General features: G+C 49.2%; 1 protein-coding gene across 5 annotated transcripts in view; it reads right to left on the bottom strand.

Moving 5' to 3' along the window:
- Positions 1–525: 525 nt before the first annotated feature.
- The window catches only part of PHF12 (PHD finger protein 12), a 42,563-nt gene continuing 22,471 nt past the window's right edge, over positions 526–20,617 (bottom strand). For all 5 annotated transcript variants that reach the window (XM_032320107.1, XM_032320108.1, XM_032320109.1 and 2 more), the window contains 13 exons: positions 20,363–20,435; positions 17,350–17,743; positions 15,456–15,576; positions 14,091–14,223; positions 12,089–12,253; positions 8,219–8,377; positions 6,811–7,606; positions 5,431–5,556; positions 4,658–4,801; positions 3,495–3,593; positions 2,674–2,756; positions 1,971–2,109; positions 526–1,629 (listed from right to left, as the gene is read on the bottom strand). In XM_032320107.1, coding sequence (XP_032175998.1) covers positions 1,295–1,629; positions 1,971–2,109; positions 2,674–2,756; positions 3,495–3,593; positions 4,658–4,801; positions 5,431–5,556; positions 6,811–7,606; positions 8,219–8,377; positions 12,089–12,253; positions 14,091–14,223; positions 15,456–15,576; positions 17,350–17,743; positions 20,363–20,435 — 2,767 coding nt within the window. In that variant the 3' untranslated portion in view covers positions 526–1,294. The remainder of the gene's footprint in view (positions 1,630–1,970; positions 2,110–2,673; positions 2,757–3,494; positions 3,594–4,657; positions 4,802–5,430; positions 5,557–6,810; positions 7,607–8,218; positions 8,378–12,088; positions 12,254–14,090; positions 14,224–15,455; positions 15,577–17,349; positions 17,744–20,362; positions 20,436–20,617) is intronic.

Genomic DNA, 20,617 nt, shown 5'->3' with positions numbered 1-20,617 from the left:
GTCTCAGAACAGCTCCTGTTTTATTATCTTGGTTTTGGAGTCATCAGGAAGGAGTGAGGGCCTGCACGTTCTCAGATTCTTGCAGTACGTGGTCATGTCAAATGATTCCAGGTCACTCGGAAGGCCAGACAACAGCTACCCCCCACCCAACCGCAAATGCACCCCTAGCCCTCCACTTTCCCACACCCACCTCGGGCTCTTTCCTCCCAGACCTCTGCTTTTCTGCTTTCCCTTGGGGACTGAGTGTCTGGGAATGAGACTAGTTCAATAAGACTGTGACCAGAATCTTGGGGAGGGTCCCCTCTAAGGGTGATGACAGGTAGGACAGACAGGCAGAAAACATAATTTGAAGTATTTTTGTTTTTTTATATACAGAATACAGGAAAGTTTCTGTAAAGTCTAAAACATTACAATTACTATGTACATTGGTACTACTTGGGGGTGGGGGTTGGGGGGAGAGGAGGGAGCCAGGGGTGGGAGGAACAGGAGAAGTGGCAAGAGAACAAAAAAAGAAGACGAAACAGGTTTACGACAAAAACGTTTTTGCTACAATAGACAATTTGAAGAAAACGCTCTACCACATGTAGTACTGTACAGTTTTTAAAAACATTGAAAAAAATGTCATCACTAGATGTATTTACACAAAATCCAAATACACTTTTCCTTATTTGAAATAAAATAGATGGACAGCCAGAAAAAGAATTCATTTCTCATTTGTCCATAATACACAGTAGCTACCTGTAGTGCAACCGCTGCAGAAAGGGAAAATAACTTGGAGGGTGGGAACCACGGAAGTAGGGTGGGTAGCGATCTTTATATTAAATAAAACAATGATATTGTATAGATTTTGCTGTATGAAAACTGTATTTTTTCTTTTAATATAAAACTATTGTCACTGCCACAAAATAGAACAAGTTTCTGATTATTTTACAACGGCGGGTGAGGGGGAGGGAGCAGGAGGTGGGCAGGAGGTGGGTGGGGAACGGTTTCGTGTTGGAGGAAGTGTCCAGACCGTGGGCCTTCCCCTCCCTGCCCACGCTGTTCCTCAGCTCGGGTCTGCCGCTTTCCCATGAAATGTTGAGTACAAATATATGTGCAAATGCCCCCTAAAACTTGAGAAAAGAAAAAGGATTTTTAAAAAACAGTCAAAAGGTTTTCTTCATTTCATGCAAAGATTGTAGTTGAAGGGTTTCTGGTGGAGTATAGAAAAAACCCGGGCTTGGTTTGTGTACATTTTTGCATTGCAGGAGTCTTGGGTTGGGCGGACAGGCGGGTGACGGGGTAGCCGCCAGTCCTAGGGAACGGAGTTGGAGCGCAGCACAGGGCCCTGGTGGGGCTTGAGAGACAGCTTCTCGGCCAAGACCCCATCCTGCAGCAGGCCAGCATCGCCTTTGGGCTGTTTGGTCGCAAACTCAGTGATGCTGAAGACGAACTGCAGGCACCCCAGCTTGATGTAGCTGCCGTGGTGCAGTAAGGCCGTGCCCTCCCAGCCGGCCCCACTGCCCCCAATCAAGCTCGAGCTGCTGGCTTTGCAGTTGCAGGGTCTCCGCGGCGGCCCCTGGGCCTGGGAGCTCATCACGGCTGCCTCCTCACTCGGCTCTTCGTCCTGTTTCCGGTGCCGGCGGCGCCCTGGGAAGGAGGAGTGTGGTCACTGGGAGAGGAACAGTGAAGGGGCCGGGGCTGTTGGCTGTGGCTGGGCCCCTGCACCTCCCAATTCTAACTGCAGGGTGACTAGGGCTGGGGGATGCTGTGAAAGGACAAAGGGAGTCTGAAGTCCCCAAGCAGGTGTGCACATGTATGGCACTGGCTTCTCCGTGGCTTTCCCTGGGCCCATGAGCAAGGAGAGTCTGCCCAGTGGGACCAGGAAGGCACGTGCCAGTCATTGGCGGCAATCCAGAGCCACCCAGTTGGGGCTCTTAACACAACAGGTCCAAAAACAGCCGGCTCTGGGGCCACAGGGTCCAACTTACTGATGACACTCTGCACTTTGGCAACAATACTGCTTGGGGGGGTTGGCGGGGTCTTCTCAGAGAAGTCACACGAATACAGCACATTGTCCACCGTTGTCCCGTGCTCACTGTAGTTTAACAGCTCATAATGTTTGGTATTCTGAGGAGGAGGAGGGAAGATAAGATGTGTGGTCTGCTGCGTGGGGCCTGGGGCTAAGGGGAGAGAGGACACATGGAGAAGGCTGTGCTGCTCTACCTGGGGAGCTCTCTTTCTTCCCCAGTCAAGCCCCGCTTCCCTGTCTCTTTCAAATAGGGCTCAAGACTCACCTCCTCTGGGAAGCCTTCCTTCCCAGTGGCCCCCACCCCCCTACCTCACCCTCCCCTCTCCCATTGCTCCTTTACTCTGCCTCCTCTTGAAATGTTATTCACTGGCACAGAGGACTTGGCTTCCTTCTATGCTGGTCCCCTGCCCTGATTTTGGGGGAGCTCCCCCTGCTGAGCCCATGACCAACCTCAGGAGAAATGGCAGCCCTGTTCCTGGGGAGGGTAGCCATGGTAGGACACCTTTTCATACCAAGACTCTTCTCCTCCAGGAATGACAGGGACGGAGGAAGAGACGACCTCCCCGCCCCGCTTCCCCACACCCAGGACACTTGAACAAAAACCCCAGTGCCTAGGAGAGGGGTTGGGGAGAGCCCCCTCCCACCCCACCCCCAACCCTCACCTCATCATAGAATATGCAGGCGTGTTTCCCGGACACGTAGTTACAGTGACCATAGTTTGTAAGGCACACGTCCATGTCAGCTCCTGCAAGTGGCAGGAGTAGAAGCAAAGGCAGGCAGAGAACAGACTGTAAGGTGTATGCATGGGGAGGGTAGGGGGCAGGGAGTTAGCTTCTGGGCGGCTACTGGTAAGACCTCACGGTGAAGCTAGCTTGGGGCCCCTTCCTTGTATTTTTGAACAAACACTGACTTCTTTTCCAATCCCCTTGGAAAGAACAGCTGTCCCTGCCAGCCAATCTCATTCAGAACATGCGGCTACTGCCCAGAAGGGAAGAGTGAACTCCTGAAGAGGGGGGGTTATTTCCATGAGGGCACAACATGGGCTGCAGGGTTCATAAATCCTATCATCGGAAAGAAAGGAGATTTCTTGGGTCACAGGCTAAGCTGACTATCCCTCTGTACAAGATACAGGACTAAGGAAAGGTTATGGGTGTGTGAGCCCTATCACTTTCTTGAAGACCTCCAGGGACACAGTGTGTGCCCTCTACACAGGTATTTCCTGCACGCCTGGAATGGCTTGCTGAGCAGCAATCAGAGCTGACTCCCCTCTCTCCCGAGGTCATGCTGGGCCCAAGCAAAAGAGCTGGAGCGGGGAAGACAAGCAGCTGATAATCTCCTTTCTTAGTCCCTCTTGCCTGGATATCTGCTGGGTTAAACCAGTCAGCCCTGGAGAGGGTTTCCCTCCCCCCTTTCTAGCCTCTGTGGGTAAGGATATTAGTATTTGGGGCTGAAGAGATTTCGGTGCCTTCCCCAGATGGCTCACCTGTCCCGATGTATAGGGTTCGGTAGCACATGTTCACAGCTCCTCCCAACCCTAAGAGAGGGTAGAACACAGCTCGGGCCTGTACCTCCTTTCTTTGCACTACAAGACAAACACAGGGATAGGATCATTCAGAAACTCAGAACCTGAGACCCAAACATAAACCAGAAGAACCCAGACCTTTGGCTTGTGGCCTACAGAAAAAGATCCCACTAGATGAATTATCCCACCAAACACACCTTGGACATTGGGCTGCTTCAGTGTGACACTCTCCCCCCACCCATAGCATTCCCAACATGGGTTAAGCATTTCCACCTTAAAAGAAGGTCACAGAAGTCATGGATGAAAGTACTCTAAGTTCCTGGGCTGTTGACTGGCTTATCAGGGACAGACCAGACGATACCATAGAGAGGGATGCCAAACAGCAGAAGGCACAGACCAGCATTTCTCAAACTTTGGTGTGCACACAAATCAACTAGGGATCTTGCTTAAATGTTGTTCTGATGCCGCAGGTCAGAAGTGGGGCCTGAACTCTCTGTTTCCCACAAACCCGCTGGTACTGCTGGTCTGGGGACCACATGATTTCAATCAGTAAGGCTCAATAAGGGTTAATGCTCAGAAAAAGAACCTAAGCAGTTAGACTTGTGGGAAGAATTTCAAGAATTTCCAACTGTTATTTTCTTTCTTTTTAATTTTTAAAGTAGGCTCCATGCCCAAGACGGGGCTCAGCCTCATGACCCTAAGTTCTAGAGTCTCTATCAACTGAGTCAGCCAGGTGCCCCTAGCCCAACTGTTATTTGGCTTCTCACCTTGAACTTGAATAATTCCCTCTTGGGAAATCTTTGTAACCCAAATATCTGAACACCGTTCAGCAGAAAGCATACCATATATACCCAAAGGCACCAGTAGCTGCCCTCTGTGTCTCAAAGCGGATGAGCATGAAAGAGAGTTAAGCAGATTTCCCTGAGTCTGAGGTGAAAGCTGTAGTTGCTTTTTGTTCCTGTTTTCTGGGGAAAGAAACCACGATGCTTTACTGAGCCTGTGAAAGGCACACACGGGGCACTGTGATTCTGAAAACCGAGATGGCTCAAGGAGTGGAGTCAGCTGCTCACACACAGAGGGGAGACTGGATGGTGGGCTGTAGCGGCAGATGTGTGCACGCGCACCTTCAGTGTGGTGCCCTCCAGAAGCCAGCGGGTGTGCCCCGACACTGCCCGGTGAAGCTTGGACCCGGGAGGGGAAAAGCTGATGTATTCTCTGCAAGGCCAGAAACTTGATCAGCTTCTCGTCCAGCATATTTATCTCGATTTCTATTAACAAAAGAGAAAGATTAAAAAGCAGCTGAGGAGGAAATACAACGTGGAAATAGGTGAGGATCACACAGCGAATTGTTTAGCATTTCTGCATTCTAGCCAAGTGACTGTTCTCGAACGGCAAAGAGTACAAAGTGGCGTAAGGATCCCGAGCTGGGCATCTCTCACGGCCATGTGCAGTGAGAGACGGGCCCCACTGCAGCCAGTGCAGCTGTCTCTTGGAGGTGGGTGGCCTGATTTCGGGTCGAGTGGTCCTAGAAGGGCAGAGCAAGATACACCACTTGCCGCCTGTCGGGGGAGGGCTGGATATCTGACCTGAGAATCAGATTTTTCTACCCAGCCTCTCTTCACAGAGGGCCAGTGGCGCCTCCGTTCTCTCTGACTCAGGGAACAAGGACCTCCTGGTTTTACTCTGCCCTGGGTAATTATCCTTTTTTATCACAGGCTCAGCTGGCTCTGCTCTCCCTTCACCTTTGATTATGAGGTGTAGAAGGCAGAGGAAGGAGGGGCTTTCTTTCTTAACCCACCTCCCCAGCCCTTGGAGATCAGGCATCCCTTCTGTTCCCTTCTGAAATGAGCTCGAAGGCGCAGGAACAGCACCTCCACGCAGTAGCTCACTCACTCACCTCCATTTCCATCCATAAACGCTCGCAGTGAGCTGGTGAGGTCCACCATGGCAGTAGAGTTGGCTGGGAAAGAGGGTACGGTTAAAGCGCTTCCTATGGATAACGTGCCGGGGCTGACCTTGCCATCTGGGGATGGAGCAGGAAGATGGTTACTTACGTCGCCTTACGAGGGAAACCCACCGGTCCAATCCCCCACTGCCGAGACAGGTCTGGATTTCGGACCCAAGGTGATGTTCCCTTCTTGATTCTCACCCCATAGGCTCTGGAACTCCTAGAGCTAAAAATGTGTGGTGAGGAAGGGCAGATGGAACAATGCACCCGGGCACGCAGGAGTCCCCAGGGCACCGGGAGCTGGTGAAATCTACTGCTCTGGGGAACGTGACGGGGTGGCTCTGTTCTCTGGGCCACCGCTACCTCCCTGCACTATGCACTCACGTAAGCAGCGCCTGCCCCTGTAACTCCTGCCTCCTGACGCTCAACTCACAAGGAGCAAAACCTATCCAGGTTGGTATTAAGAGGTAAACAAAGACAGGAAAAGAGCCTGAAGGTAGGGGCCATCCTGGGACCAGGGGCCCCCATGCAGAGAAGTCACAGTCACCTGGTTACCGAGACTCCCAGCTGACTAGGAGGCCAGCTTCAGTTCACACGGGAGAGACCACAGGGGTTTCCAGCAGCATCTGAAACCTGGTTCAGATGCTGGGGTCAGCAATCTCGAGGTCCAGAGTGCTGACTGGGGACAGCTGAGAGAGCAGGCCCACACTAGGCCAAGTATGGGTACAGGGGACTGCCTTTTTGCACGTGGCCTGAGGGAGAGTGTTTGGGCCAGGCCAACCTCTGCGGGCATGCCGCTGTGCTGCTATTCTGAAAGGCAGTGTTGCTTTCTATCCCTGCTTCCCCCGACCTGGAAGTTCCTTCAAATGAGCGGGCTCTGAGAATGTAGATCAGGTGGGATCTGGTCTCTGGTGCGGATACTGAAACTCGGGAGGCCACTGCCTAGAATCTCCAGCTGGCCACAGTGGCTGAACAGAGCATGCTGCCTTCCTCTAAGGAGATAGAACAAGAACAGGCAGAAGACTAGGCCTGAGAGGTGTGGGAAGGGGAGTCAGGAGACCTGGCTGTAGTTCCAATCCTGCCATTGACTTGGTAGGTTACCTGGAGGAAATCACTGAACTTTCAGAGCCAAAGCTTTCCCACCAATAAAACGGGGACAAGTTAAAGCATGCCTTCCCCTCTACCACCTAAATGTGGGGAGGGCAAGTAAGAGAGAGACCAAAGTCCTCTGAAATATTCACAGGAATACAAGTGTTTTTTGAAGTTTAACTGCCAGGAGGAGCACGAAAGGACTGGATCCAAATTACCCCAAGGCTGAGCAGCACTCACCTGATGATGGCGCTGGTGAGCAGAATCGTTGGTTGGCTCCTGTGGCCAAGATACCATCTCCTGCTGCTTGAGGGGGAGTGAGCACCCGGGTGGCATTTGGGGGTGAGCCCAGTGGCCTTGAATCTGTCAACGGAGGTCCTATCTGTGATTGGACAGTCTTTCTTTGCAAAGTGCTGGTGTTCTCGATGCTGGCACAAGAGCTGGGAATGGAAGGGGGCAGGCTTGGGACAGGAACCAAACTCCTCTGGGGGCAAGAGCTGGGGCCAGTGGCATTCTCTGTCTTCACAATGATGCCGACGGTGTGGTTCTGAAGCCCCCCAGCCGCTGGTGGCGTGAGGGGCCGGGGCCAGCCTTGCCGGTGGGAGAGGCCTGGTAAGGGGGTGTTGGCGCCTGGAAGTCGCCGGGGGTCCGTGGAATCAGTGGGGCTGCTGTAGAGGTGTGGGCCATTGGCTTTCACCTCTGTGCTCACTGGCCCGTTGGCAGTCCCGCAGGGGGCTTTCTTGGATTTTTCCGCACAAGAACTGCAGCTGATGTCCTCTAGGGCTGGGGGCTGGTGGGGTGGAGAGCAGCTCAGGGAATTCTGGGTGCTAATCCCTGAGGGGCAGGACAAGGGGCAGTGGGAAGGTGTAGGTGCCTTGTCAGCTGTTTGCAGGGAGGTGGTGATTGAGCTGTCAGTCACAATAACAGGCTTAATATCAGCCTTCTCTGTCTGTTCAGAGTCCCAATGCGAAGGCATCTGCTTAGCAGATAAATGTTTCAATATGCTGCACTGGAGCGCAACAACACTACAGAGCCACTGCAACGGAAGGAGAGGAGAGGAGAGGAGGGTGAGAGGCCTGGGAGGCGCTGGTCCTTCCTGCCCCAGTGGCCGGGGCTAGAGCAGAGCCGATAAGCGCCGTTTCCGAGGTCCCATCGCGAATGCCCAGAAAAGGTGTGCTGGACTTCCGACAGGATTCCACTTCCAGTCCCAAGTGAGACTTGTTGGTGCACTCAGCAGGCAACACCCTGGTCATCAGAGCTTGGGGTTCCCGTTCGGGCTCTGCCCCTAAGGCTCACCTCGCGAACCAAGAGGCGGCAGGTACCCTAAGCCACTGCTGTGCGCTCAGCACTACCACCTGACCTCTCTGGGGGTCTACTGCGCTCTTTCTACGAGACGGATGTGCCCGTCTCGCAGCACAGCAGGGGGCCAACGGAGAGAAGCAGACTGGTTGACTCTGTACTTCTTTTATTTGCCTCAGAATATTGGCCAGAAGTTCTCTCCGGAATAGTCAACTCTTGGGGGATGGGGGAGGGGTGGGTGGGGTTGCAGAAGATGGGGATGGGGATGGCACTGAGGCTACTTCCAGTAACAGCTGTGGTGCGATGGAAGGAAGACTGGCTGCAGGATCCCGGCCCTGCCTTCACTCACCTCTTGCTGCTCTGCCTGGGTGGCTAAGTGCTCAGAGTTCAAAAGGTGCGTCTGCGATTCCTCAGGGATCCCATTGCAGATCAGCTCCCCGTCCCGAATGGCCGCAGGTGCAATGAGAGGGGGTGGAAACTGGTACTGGGATTTGATAGCATCAGGAACCTGTTTAGGATAGACAGGAGGAGGAAGGAGAGGGAGATGGCGTCAACAAGTCCAGCGGATTCTGCCCCGACTGCGTTTTTTCTGCTGGTGGAGCCAATGCCCATGGGACCATCATGCACTCTGGGGTCCACTAGGACAAGGAGGATCCGTGGGCTGCAACTGCTCTGTGCCTCAGACACACACTCGTCAGCCTGAGAAGGCACAGAAATGGAGACAGCAGGCACATGCTGCCACCACCCCCCCAACTTCTTCAGCAAGGTCTAAGGCCCACGGAGGGCAGAAACCACTGCTTTGGCCTAAGAAGTGTAAGACTGACTCTGGACACAGACTCACAGCAGTACTCTAGGCTCCCACTGCTCGGCATCAAGTTTGGGAGGGGAGTGAGCAGTATCTGACAGGCAAGAAGTTGAAGGAGGTCATGTTCACAGTGGAAATGCTCGGCATGAGGCCTGGCCTGTGACAAGCACTCAGTCAAGGTCAGTTTTCTTCAGCCATTCATTCAAGACTAATCAAACAGCTAAAGACCTCTTTGTTGTACAAAGACAGAAGACACATTCTGAATCATACCACGTAAGAATGAAAGAGCCACACCACAAGCAAAGAGTCACTCATACATCCGACCAGTATTTACTGGGCACGTCCTGAGTCTGGGTACTGTCACAAGTCCTAGAGATCCAGAGACTAATAAAACTTAAGCTCTGCTCTCAAGGAGCGCACAGTCTACTTGGGGAGATAAACACAGAAACATTACAACACAGCACAATGAGTCCTAGGATAGAGGCATGGCTAAGGAACTATAAAAAACATAGAGGAAGAGTGCTCATTTTTGTCTGGGTCGGGGGGCACAGGAATTTGGGATTAGGAAAGATTTTACAGGAAGGCAGTATTTGATCTGAGCCTTGTTGAGAACTTCCAGGCAGAGGAAGGGGAACTAAGGGCAGTGGAGCAGCATACATGGCACAGAGATGTGGAAGCACTTGGTCGATTTGGAAAACATTTGGAGGACAGATTTGGTGATCAAGTCCTTATGGAGCATAAGGGGAGAAGAGCTGAAAATGGTTTCCAGCATTTTGGTTTGAGAGGCTGGGTGGAAACTGTGGTTATTTACTGTAGAAACAAGAAAAACAAGAGAAAGAGCAGATTTGGAGGCAGAAGACTTTTGGTCTTGGGCAAGTTGAGACTGAAATGCCCGTGGGATGGGTAGGCAGACATAACTCTGGATATGAGGAGAAAGGCAAGGCAAGTGGAATTAAGAGTCAGCACCATTAATATTGATGGCCAGTGCCAGGGGCTTGTCTGAGGTCATCCAGGAATGGGAGGCGGAGGAATGGAATGGTATGCAAATCTAAGGTTGTCCCCTGGTGAAGAGTGAAGACGTAGCAGGAAGATGAATCCCCAGCAAAACTACAAAGTTCTTAAGCTGATTTTGCTGCACTGCTCGGTCAATGATAGAGATGTTCCAGGACAGAGCTGAGCAGTCCTTGGCCACAGTCCTCAATCCGCTCCCAGATTGTCTAAGTACAAAATGCTTCTCAGAAAATTCATGGCCTTGGATTTTCCTCAAGAACAGGGAACCCTTTATAGAAGGGGAGGGGGTGCCTGGGTGGCTCAATTGGTTAAGTGTCCGATCCTTTTTTTTTTTTTTAACAGATTTTATTTGAGAGAGAGAGAGAGTGAGAGAGAGAGCGCGCGCACATGCATGAGGGGAGAAGGTCAGAAGAAGCAGACTCCCGTGGAGCTGGGAGCCTGATGCTAGAGTTGATCCTGGGACACCGGGATTATGACCTGAGCCAAAGGCAGTGGCTTAACCAAATGAGCCACCCAGGTGCCCCTAAGTGTCCAATTCTTCTTCTTCTTCTTTTTTTTTTTTTAAAGATTTTATTTATTTGACAGACAGAGATCACAAGTAGGCAGAGACACAGGCAGAGAGGAGGCAGAGAGGAGGAAGCAGGCCCCTTGCCGAGCAGAGAGCCCGATGTGGGGCTTGATCCCAGGACCCTGAGATCATGACCTGAGCCAAAGGCAGAGGATTAACCCACTGAGCCACCCAGGCGCCCCCCCCCCCTTTTTAAAAGATTCTATTTATTTATTTGACAGGCAGAGATCACAAGCAGGCAGAGAGGCAGGCAGAGAGAGAGGGGAGGAAGCAGGCTCCCTGTGGAGCAGAGAGCCCGAAGTGGGGCTCATTCCCAGGACCCTGGAACCATGACCTGAGCCGAAGGCAGAGGCTTTAACCCATTGAGCCACCCAGGCGCCCCAAACAGCAGGGTTTTATCAAGGCTTCTTGACCTGTTCATTTTAGTCATCAGGTTCTCTTCCTAATCTACAGTGCAGATCTCTTTTAAATCTATTTCACTAAGGTATGAGTCATGCCACCTCTATAATACCCCCAACTGAAAACACCTTCATTTAATTTTGGAAACTGGTGTTTGCACTAAAGTGTAAATATTTACATGGTTAAGAGATTGTCATACAATTTCCAACAGTTAGCATCTTGCTGGTGCTGACATCCACTGCCAAGTGATGGGAGTGGTGTGAGTGCGTTAAAGCGAGGATGCCACCAAGTGGCCCTATTTGAGAACTGCTGGTCTCCACTGGCACGGAGCACCATCTGTGGGATTTCTCAGAAGATAAAATTCACCCCTATGTTTGTGTATACAGTGCTGGGCTCTCCAGGTTAAATAAGGGAACTGACTGGTTTATGAACACAGCCTCAACACCCCCAAATGCTTTTCAACAGAGGGATTTTTTTTTCCCCTGTTGATCTCTGTAGACACATTTTATTTATTATTTTTTTAAGTTTTTTTTTTTTTTTAATTTGAGAGAGAGAGAGAGAGACAGACAGTGAGAGAGGGAACATAAGCAGGGGGAGTGGGAGAGGGAGAAGCAGGCCTCCTACTGAGCAGGGAGCCCGATGTGGGGCTCAATCCCAGGACCTTGGGGCCACCACCTGAGCCGAAGGCAGATACTTAATGACCGAGCCATCCACATGCCCCCACACTTTATTTTTAAAAAGCTTTTATTTATCTGACAGAGAAGAGAGAAGCAGAAAGCACAAGTGGAGGGAATGGCAGAGGGAGAGGAAGAAGGAGGCTCCCCACTGAGCAGGAAACCTGATGAGGGGCTCAATCCCAGGCCTCTGGGATTGTGACCCAGGCTGAGGGCAGACGCTTAACCATCTGTGGACACACTTTAGCAACTGTCAAGTGCATATGAATGTTAGGTAATATTACAGCCAAGGCCACAATTTGGGGGTATTCATGATATATTACCAGCATCCTGGAAAAACTGTTCTAACTCTCCTTTAGTCATTCTCCTCTTAAGTTCCTCAGCCGGGACAGGTGGTCCTCTGCTTCATCACCACCGCCTTCACCCCACCAGGCAGCTCTGGGACGGGGGTCATCTCCCAGGAACAGAGAGCATGAGTGCCCCATGAGGGTAGCAGAGGCAGAGCACATCTGTTTGGCAGAAGGGGCTAAAGAGCACTGATCCTCAGAACGGGAGACTCGTAGAATTTGGGGCTTGGCCTTCGTAGTCCTGATCTCCATCCTCAAACATGAAAATGTATGGTCACATTCACCACTTGTTGAGACACCAGAGACAAAAGTCGGGGCTTCAGTCTCCCTATCTATAAATTCAGGCCCATGATCCTGTCTGTTCCCTGAAAACAATCAGAGCCCACCATCCTGCCTGTACCAGGCTGGGACTCACCTTCAAGCTTCTTCTTTTGACTGACTGGAGCACACGGCGGTTAGGAGGGTGCTTCTTATGGATTCGGTTCAGGAAGTCCACTTTGACCACGTGCTGTGAAATGGTGTCCTGGAAACGGTCAAACACCTGGCACCGATTGCTCAACGTCATATTCTTCTGGTTCAGCTAGGGACAAAGGAGACACACTCTCGCAATGAACCTCAAAAGGCATCCCCTTCCCAATGACCTCTATTCTCTAGGTTCGAAAAATAGAAGCTCTTGGCCACAGAGGCTTCTTCTATCAAGAGCTGGTATTATAGCAACTCTCCTATCAGAAGGCCAGGGGAACATGGGTAAGACGTCCTCCCTCCACTCTGCCTGGTCTAGCCAGGGAAAGCTGGTATGTTCTATTCCCTAGAGAGGCTTGAGGGGGACAGGAAATAGGAAATTAGCCAAGAAATGCCCTTCAAATTCAGCCTCTGACAGCTCACACCTTTTGTCAGCATACCCTAACAGAGCACAGGTTTCAGTGGAGATGCAGGCCTTGGCCCTCAAGACCCAGACTCCCTTTCTAGAAGGCACTCTTGCCCACAGGAAGCAGGATAGTTTCCTATACAGGAGTGTGGCTGACAGCAGGGATCAGCACCAGAACGCCTCTTTCAACATAACACGGAGTAGCAGCAAGCCCACTTGGCTCCCACAGTCCTGCTCTACAAGAGGTGGGAGACTGGGACTGCTCTCAAGAGGCCAGAGGGAGGGAAGAACGAAGCTGATGCAGTGGCACACAGAAGGCATACAAATCCTGAGCCACCTTTCCGCTTCCATGTCTGATCCACTACACTGTAACTCAAAAGAAAAGATCTGCACCACAGCTTCCTAATTAGTCAAGTAGGAAGAACCCCTAAGTGGCTAATAAAAAAATTACCTAATTAATTTTTCATCTGTAGGAAAGCTGCTCTTTAAGATTCGTATTTGGCCATACCACTCATGGTTGCTTTTTTTCCAGTTCAGCAGGAGGCAAAATGAAACACTCATAACTGCGGCTCAGAGAAGCATCCTCCTAGCTGAGCCCTGAGCAGCGTCAGCCGAATGAAGAGGCCGAAGCAACACGCGTACAAGTCTCTAACTACGGACGGTCCCTCAGTGCAACGCGAGGAGCACACGGTCACGCTGAGTGTCACAAGACATTCCATGGTTATTACCATCTGAGAGACAGTGTCTTAAGCAATAATCTCTTTTTAATCTGAAAGGCTGCTCTTCTGAGGGAGCTGCTCTTCGGAAGCCCTCACCCATTCAACCTTGTAAATGACTGTTCTTAGTGCCTAGCAGGAAAGGAACTAAGCTTAAGCCTCTTTTGGAGACAGCAAACTAGAGTTCTGTTTGAGCCCCAGGAAGCATCTGGAAACTGCACCCGAGACTCCTGGGAGAGAAGATAGAAGGACCCTCACACCATTCATTCATTCGACGAATATCTATTATGTACCATGACAAGGTGGGTGTCAAAAACTAGAGAAAGGAAAGAGACTCATGTGGTGCCCAAAACACATTAGGGTTTAGTCACTAGCTGACTGGCTGTGACCCATGCCAATTCTTCAACTCTCCTGAGTTACTGGGAGTTGACTGCCTGTGATAATTCCTAGGATAGAAGAATAAATGTTTTAGAGTTTCTTATTTTGTTTCCTCTAAAAATAAGAGGTAGGAAAATATGGAAGCAACTACTACAAGAGCATTTATTCCCCTTTTAGAGCTGTAACATCAGCTGCTTAATTCACTGTGGCAGAAATTATACATAAACAACCAAGTCTGCCTGTACAGCTAAAACAAGGCATTGCGGGGAAAGGCAAAATGCACAGCTGAGGCATTTCAAAATAATCAAACCTGAAGAGGACGGTCTACAGAACCCAGTATCTGCGAGATTATGGTGAACTCTGGTACAAACCTGACCCTACTATGCTTTCTACTGAATCAGTCCACATGTTCCAGCTGTGCCCAAAGAGAACTGAAGGGGCGACGCTATACTTACCACCACATGTTCGATGTGATTCGGACACATCCATCTGCCCAGGGGCATGGCAGTGAGCGGTGGCTCGAGGCAGTCCATGTGGAACAGGAGGGGGCAATAGTCACACTGGATGAGAGGGGCCACACGGCAGCTCCTGCAAAAAAGAGTTGTAGGCCATTTCTGTGGCAAGTTGGGAAATTCAAACCAACTCTGCACTGTGGAACAGCCTCTCCTCCTTAACCCTCACTACGTTCTCCCAGAGCCTCCTCCCCAAGTGATCAGTTCCACTCACGATCAGGAAGATGGATGAAGTTCGGGGCTGCCACCAGGCTCTCCATTATTCTCTCTTTTCAGAGGAATGTGTCTTGTGGGGAAGGGAATGTTTATTTGGAGTACAGCTACAGTGGCTGTCAGAGCAGGAACGATCAATGCTCAGTACCCACAAGGGGAAGACGGCCAACTCTGCTCTGATCTTTCTACTCCTTAAAAGAAAGTTAACTTCTACCTCATTAAAAAAAAAATCTCTAGCCATGTTTCTAGAGTCTTACACTAAAGTAAGAAAAGACGTCTCTTCTGCACGAAGCACTCAGCAAAAATGACACACAGAGATCCGTGTGCTGGGGAAGGATTTTGTAACATATTACTGTATGCATGGTTTAAGGGAGGAGCTTCAGCAAACACCAACTCTGACTTGTAACCACGATTCTCCTCAGGTTTCTGAGATGCATGGGAGCCTCGGCCTGGGCCTGGCTCAGAGTTCTACTGCTCTACTATCTAGTTTCCTACAGCTTTTGTTGTGGAACATTTCTTTTTTTCCCTTTGGCACATTTCTTTTTGATAGCTATTTTCTCCTGCTATCCTGCCCTTCTAAGACACCCAAGTCACAAAGTCCGGCTTCAGTAATTGAAGCAGCAGGTTCCTGTCACTGAGGAGATCCTATCTGAAGGAAACCAGTGTCTCAGGAAAGCTACAACTGGGGAATCCTGGAGGCGTTTGGAAGTCATCCAGTCTGATGCATACTAGCTACATGGACACTTGAACTACTTTTAAATTCACCTTTGGTGATTTAAAAAATTATCTGCCTTTTCCAGGGACCTGTGTCTCTGCTGGCCAGAGCTGCTCCTCTTAGCTAGTTTAAGTATCTCCTGCTTCTGTTTAAGTCCAACTCCTCTCACCCAAGTTTCTGTAAACACAGTCTCAGGTACTTCAGGGAATTTGTTAAGACAGTCAAGGCTCTGGTTAGTCGGTCAGCCAGTCTCTGTACTCACACCATCAGAATACGGGTTGTCCACATTTAACAGAGAGGGTTTGGAAGAGGAGACAGGAGAGAGAAAAAATATCATTTGCTGACTATGGAGAAGAGTCCTTAGGATGGAAGAAAAATACCTGTTGCATGTGAAGCAGACTTTGACTGGTAGGGGAACAAGACCATTGTGATCTAACTCGTGCTGTGTCTTTTTAACGTTTTTCCCTGTGGTTTCCTCCTTTCTTCTCCTCTTGCTAGAACCTAGAAGAGAAATTGATGGTGCTGAGCTTTCCTGGATGTTGAGTTCCTAGTCTGGGACACAGAAACAACAGTATGTGAAAGATCAGATCTCAGGAAAAAGCATGTGGCATGGCCTAGATATGGGTCTCTCTCTGAGACCCCTTGGGATGGCTTCAAATGAGAAACAGAATAGGAAAGCAGGGAAAGGAACACAGATAAAAATCAGAACCATGGTCAGAGGTCATTTGTTCTGGGGCAGAAACACAGCTAGCTCTATGTTTGGCAAATATGAACCAGTCAAAAGCCCGGGTTGTTAGATACTGGTAACCTAAGGAAATATAAGGGCCCGAGTCAGTCTACAAAGACTGTTTGATGGAGGTGCCTGAGGAAAAGACTGTAATTTTACTGCATTTTTAACAGAAATCAGAAAAGCTTGGATTCCATATACAACCTGCTGACAACCAGGATTTTTTTTTTTTTTTAATTTTAATTATTTATTTATTCATCTGAGAGAGAGACAGAGAGAACAAGCAGGGGGAGCAGTGGGTAGAGGGAGATGGAGAAGCAGGCTCCATGCTGAGCAAGGAGCCCGATGTGGAACTCGATCTCAGGACCCTGGGATCACGCATGACCTGAGCTGAAGGTAGCTGGTTAACCAAGTGAGCCACCCAGGTGGCCCCTGACCAGGATTCTTAAGACTGCCAATTTCACCTTCTCTGGGAAAAAGAAAGGAACATCTAGAAGCTTTGTGGTATCAAGTGGAAGACATGACTTGATTTAAAAAAAAAAAAAAAAAAAAAGTATGGAGGGCAATTTAGTAACATCTTACCAACCGATAAATGCATAGTTATAACCCAGCAATTCAAACATTAGAAATTGAAATTTACCCTACAGATACAATCACATGTACACAATGATATAATTATAAAATTTGTTGAAGCACCATCTATAGCAACAAAAGATTAGGAACAACCGGAATGTCCATTACCAGGAAATCAGTTAAATAAATTATGGCATGTCTATATAATAGGTCATTATGTAACCATTAAGAAAAACTGAGGAATGCCTACATTTAATATGGAAAGACTGGGGCGCCTGGGTGGCTCAGTGGATTAAGCCGCTGCCTTCGGCTCAGGTCATGATCTCAGTGTCCTGGGATCGAGCCCCGCATCGGGCTCTTTGCTCAGCGGGAGCCTGCTTCTCTCTCTCTCTCTGCCTGACTCTCCGCCTACTTGTGATTTCTCTCTCTGTCAAATAAATAAATAAAATCTTTAAAAAAAAAAAAAAAAAAATATGGAAAGACTGCTAGAGGATATCGTGAAGTGAAAAAAGCAAGGCGTAGAGCAGTATGCCAAGTAAGCTAGTTAGAGGGAAAATACTGAGCATATTATCTATGACTGCTTGTATATGCACAAAGAAACTCTAGAAGGAAATACACAAGAACCAAACAGTGGTTATCTGTGAGGGGTCGGAAGGTAGGAACAAGGCAAATGGCAGACGGGGCAAAAGGGAAAATTTTCACTTAAAGTCTTTGTATATTTTTTCGCTTTCAAACCATGAGAACATATTACCTGTATTTTTAAAAAGGTGATACACTGAAGGGCAGAAAACAAAAAACTGAATAAGCAGAGTAAAAGCTAAAACCTTAAAAAATGTCCAGGAAGAATGAAGAACAGGAACCTGAGGGCAGCTCCGCGCACAGTGACCCCACAGGCAGCACAGCCCTCCAGCCCGACAGCAGCCCTTTGGGGAAGCTGGGGTGAGGTGGGGGTGGGGTGTAAGAGTTTGGCTAACCTGGTAGTGCGGTGGTACAAGTCAGTTCATTGGGCAACTGAAACTGGGTGGGGTTCCGCTCCATGGCGGCAGCGATCAGCAGCTCAAAGGGCCGCCTTAGCTGGGGCTGCACGTAGTCCGGCTCCGCTGCCACTGGCTCCTCGTCCACGTCAATGATGTCCTCGTCGACATCATTCTGCTCAGAAGTGGGGGTCTCTGTGCTGGCATTGGATGTGGGTGTGCCAGGCCGGCTGGCTCTCCTTTCCAGGATCCGGGCATGGGCAATGGCCTTGAGCTCAGTTTTGCTGGCTGATCTGTCCAACAAGTCAGTATCACTGCTGGGGGATGTAGTCCGTTTGCCGGATTTGTCCACCAGTCCATTAACGTGGCCCAGCTCCTTTTTCTGCTCTCGTTTCTGTGCAAATGAACAGGCAGGACCATCACATCAAGTACCACAAAAGAGAAAGAAACGGATACTACCAAGTCCTTGCTAGGCCACTAGCCAAAATTATGAAATTTTCTAACCTGTCAGACTCCTCCACCTGGAGACTCGGAACACCGGTCTCACACCTGTCTGTTCAAGTTGACAAAACTACACCTGAACTACACTAAACAAACTACAGCAGCAGAGAATCACCAAACAGCAGGGAAAGTTAGAAACAATTATACACGCTTCTCATACATCCTTTACTCTAAGTCATCGTATGATCCACACTATCTCTATACAAAGCACGGAGGCAAAGGGATAAAAAGTTACCACAGTGAGAATAAAGAGTGAGGCTAAGTGAGAACAGTGAGAAAAACATAAAGGGATTCAACATCACTGTAGTTTGCCTTGAAGCATCCTGACCTTCTGAATGGTTTTAAGAATTTTGCTCCAAATAAAGTCTGCAAATACAAAGGTAAGAGGTAAAAAGGCAAGCATAGCTCCCTGTCCAGGGAGGCTGGGTGCTAACATGTAAAGTAACTACACTACAAGGTGGACGGCGGCTGGTGTGTGGAAGATAGCCACCACAGTGACTGAGACCGGTGGCTTTCAATGTTTCAAGTTTAACTAGAACTCTGAAAGAGACACTTCTTTCAAATGGGATGATGGGGAAATGGAAAAAGACTATGTTTACTCAGTAGGACTGGATGGCTGGTATTACATTTTCCTCTAGGACTCAAAGGAGTGGTCAAATGAAGGTTTAACACTGGTCCCCAGTCAGGAGACCTGGGATCTGTCCCTGTACTGCCTGCCAATGATTCCTTATGACCCTAGATGACTCAGGTTGGTGTGCAGGAATTTCTCTGTTTGGAAAGTAAGACTTATAAAACCTTTCTTCTCCACCTTTCAGAGATATGGTAGAGAATGAGGGTCCCATATATGAAAAGGATGAAGGCTCTGAGTCAGGGGAAGATCCAGCCTCCACTAGGAACAGGACCTGAACATCAGAGGTTGCTGAGGGCCAAAGGATGTATCATTTCAGTCTACTTCAGCATAACTACAGGAGGTCAAAGGCAGACAGAGATAGCGGTGCTTGGCAAAGGCAGACTTGACAATGGGCAAAGAGCGCCATCCGAGAGCACGTCGGAGTGGCACTTTGGGGAAAGCACACTATGTTAGAAAAAGGCTACTAGAATCCCCACCAAGCAGCTCTGCTTCTAGAAAACTGATGAAGAGGTAACAGAGCTTTGGAGCGAAGCAATTTGGCTCAAATCTTGGCTCTGTTAATTCTTTACTTCTAACTTGGGAAAGTTACTCTACATTAGTGAGCCTCAGTTTCTTCCTCTTTAAAATGGAGGTACAACTCCCGTACCCACAGATGGCTGTATGGATTAAATGAGACAACATATGCAAAATACCCGGCACATGATGGGCACCAAACTAATGTTAATTCCTCTTTTCCACCCTCTTTTCCTGGCTTCACTTCTCCCTGAGCTGTTCCCAAACCTTTCACATCCAGCTTCTTCAGTGGCAGGTTTCTGAAAGGCCTCCTGGCTGGCAGGTGCCACTAATGGGCCCTGCTCTAACCTAACCAGAGACACACAGGAAGAGATCTTGTGAGGTGGACAGGCTGGAGGACAGCCTGGTTTGTGGACCTTAGGAGATAATCAAACTACAGCTGGGGCTAAGTTGTTGACTGGGCCTTGCCTTGCCTTTTAATAAGAACCCTTGTGCACATGTTGAAAAATAAAAGTCTATCTGTTTACCTTCCTAAAGGCCAAAAACTGTTATACACATAAACCACAATCTCTGAATCATCTCATCCTGTTTCTGCAACCAAGGAAATCATCATTCATTGTGACATCACGTTCAGGGGCTGGGAAAACAGAGGTGATGTCACAACGAAGGCAAGTTTCTTGCTGTGTAATTAGTGTGATGGGAGGGAAGGAGATAGTTTACGATTCATAGACAGATTCTAATCCACAGTCTATAATTTGAGGATTGGGTCTCTCATAATCTGGATGGAAACACACCTACTTCCTTTTTTGAGAAAGAGGAATTTAGCTTTTGCAAGCCATAAAAGGTCTCAAAATAGAAAATCACGTTCTCCAAGCCAGTGCTGAATTATCAAAGACAAGGGAAGGGGAGCTAAAGAGGGATTAGGCAACCTGGGGTGCAGATGGGTTCAAAGTCTTCGGTCCCTCATACACCTAGCCAAGCCTCTGGATATCAGTGATTTATTTGCCTTGGGGTAAGGGAAATCCTTTTTCCACCAAGCTAGAAAAGCTTGTTTTTCTTTAGCCACTTTCAGTCATGGATATAGCTGCCACATTCAAGCCACTTATCAGCCTACTCCTGTCACTAGTGAATGAACAGGGCTCAGTAAATTAACACACCTCTTCTGCCCATTTCAGCAGCTCATGTTTGGATTTTAGGCCCTACTGGATTCCAAAGAGTCACCATGGGGAGAATGAGGGTGATTCCAGGGCTGGAAAAGACAAGAAGAAGGGACGAAAATGCCTTCAGGGCCAGGCCATCTTAGCTCTAGAATATCAGTGCTCTAGATCTGGCATTCTGAGCAAAGCCTGCAGGAAGCAGCATTATTACCTTTCGGCGAACAGTGCACCGGTGACACATCCACTCCCCAGGAGGCAACATCTCTTCACTCAGTGGAGGGTTACTGTAGGGAAAAGACAATGGCAAGACTAATTACTAACCTTTGATGCAGCATGAAAAAGCCTGCCTAGGTCTGGCACAAAGACGAAAGTCCCCGATTCTGGCCAGTCCTGCAAGCACTGCTAGGGTGCTCTCTTCCTTCAAAATGGTTACCTGGCATTATTTGTAATAACTTCAAGAGTGAGG

Source organism: Mustela erminea, chromosome 18 (genome assembly GCF_009829155.1).
Source record: "Mustela erminea isolate mMusErm1 chromosome 18, mMusErm1.Pri, whole genome shotgun sequence".
In the NCBI taxonomy this organism is placed as follows: Eukaryota; Metazoa; Chordata; class Mammalia; order Carnivora; family Mustelidae; genus Mustela; species Mustela erminea.
Note: the sequence above shows the minus strand (reverse complement) of the source record. Positions and strands in the feature narration are given on the sequence as shown.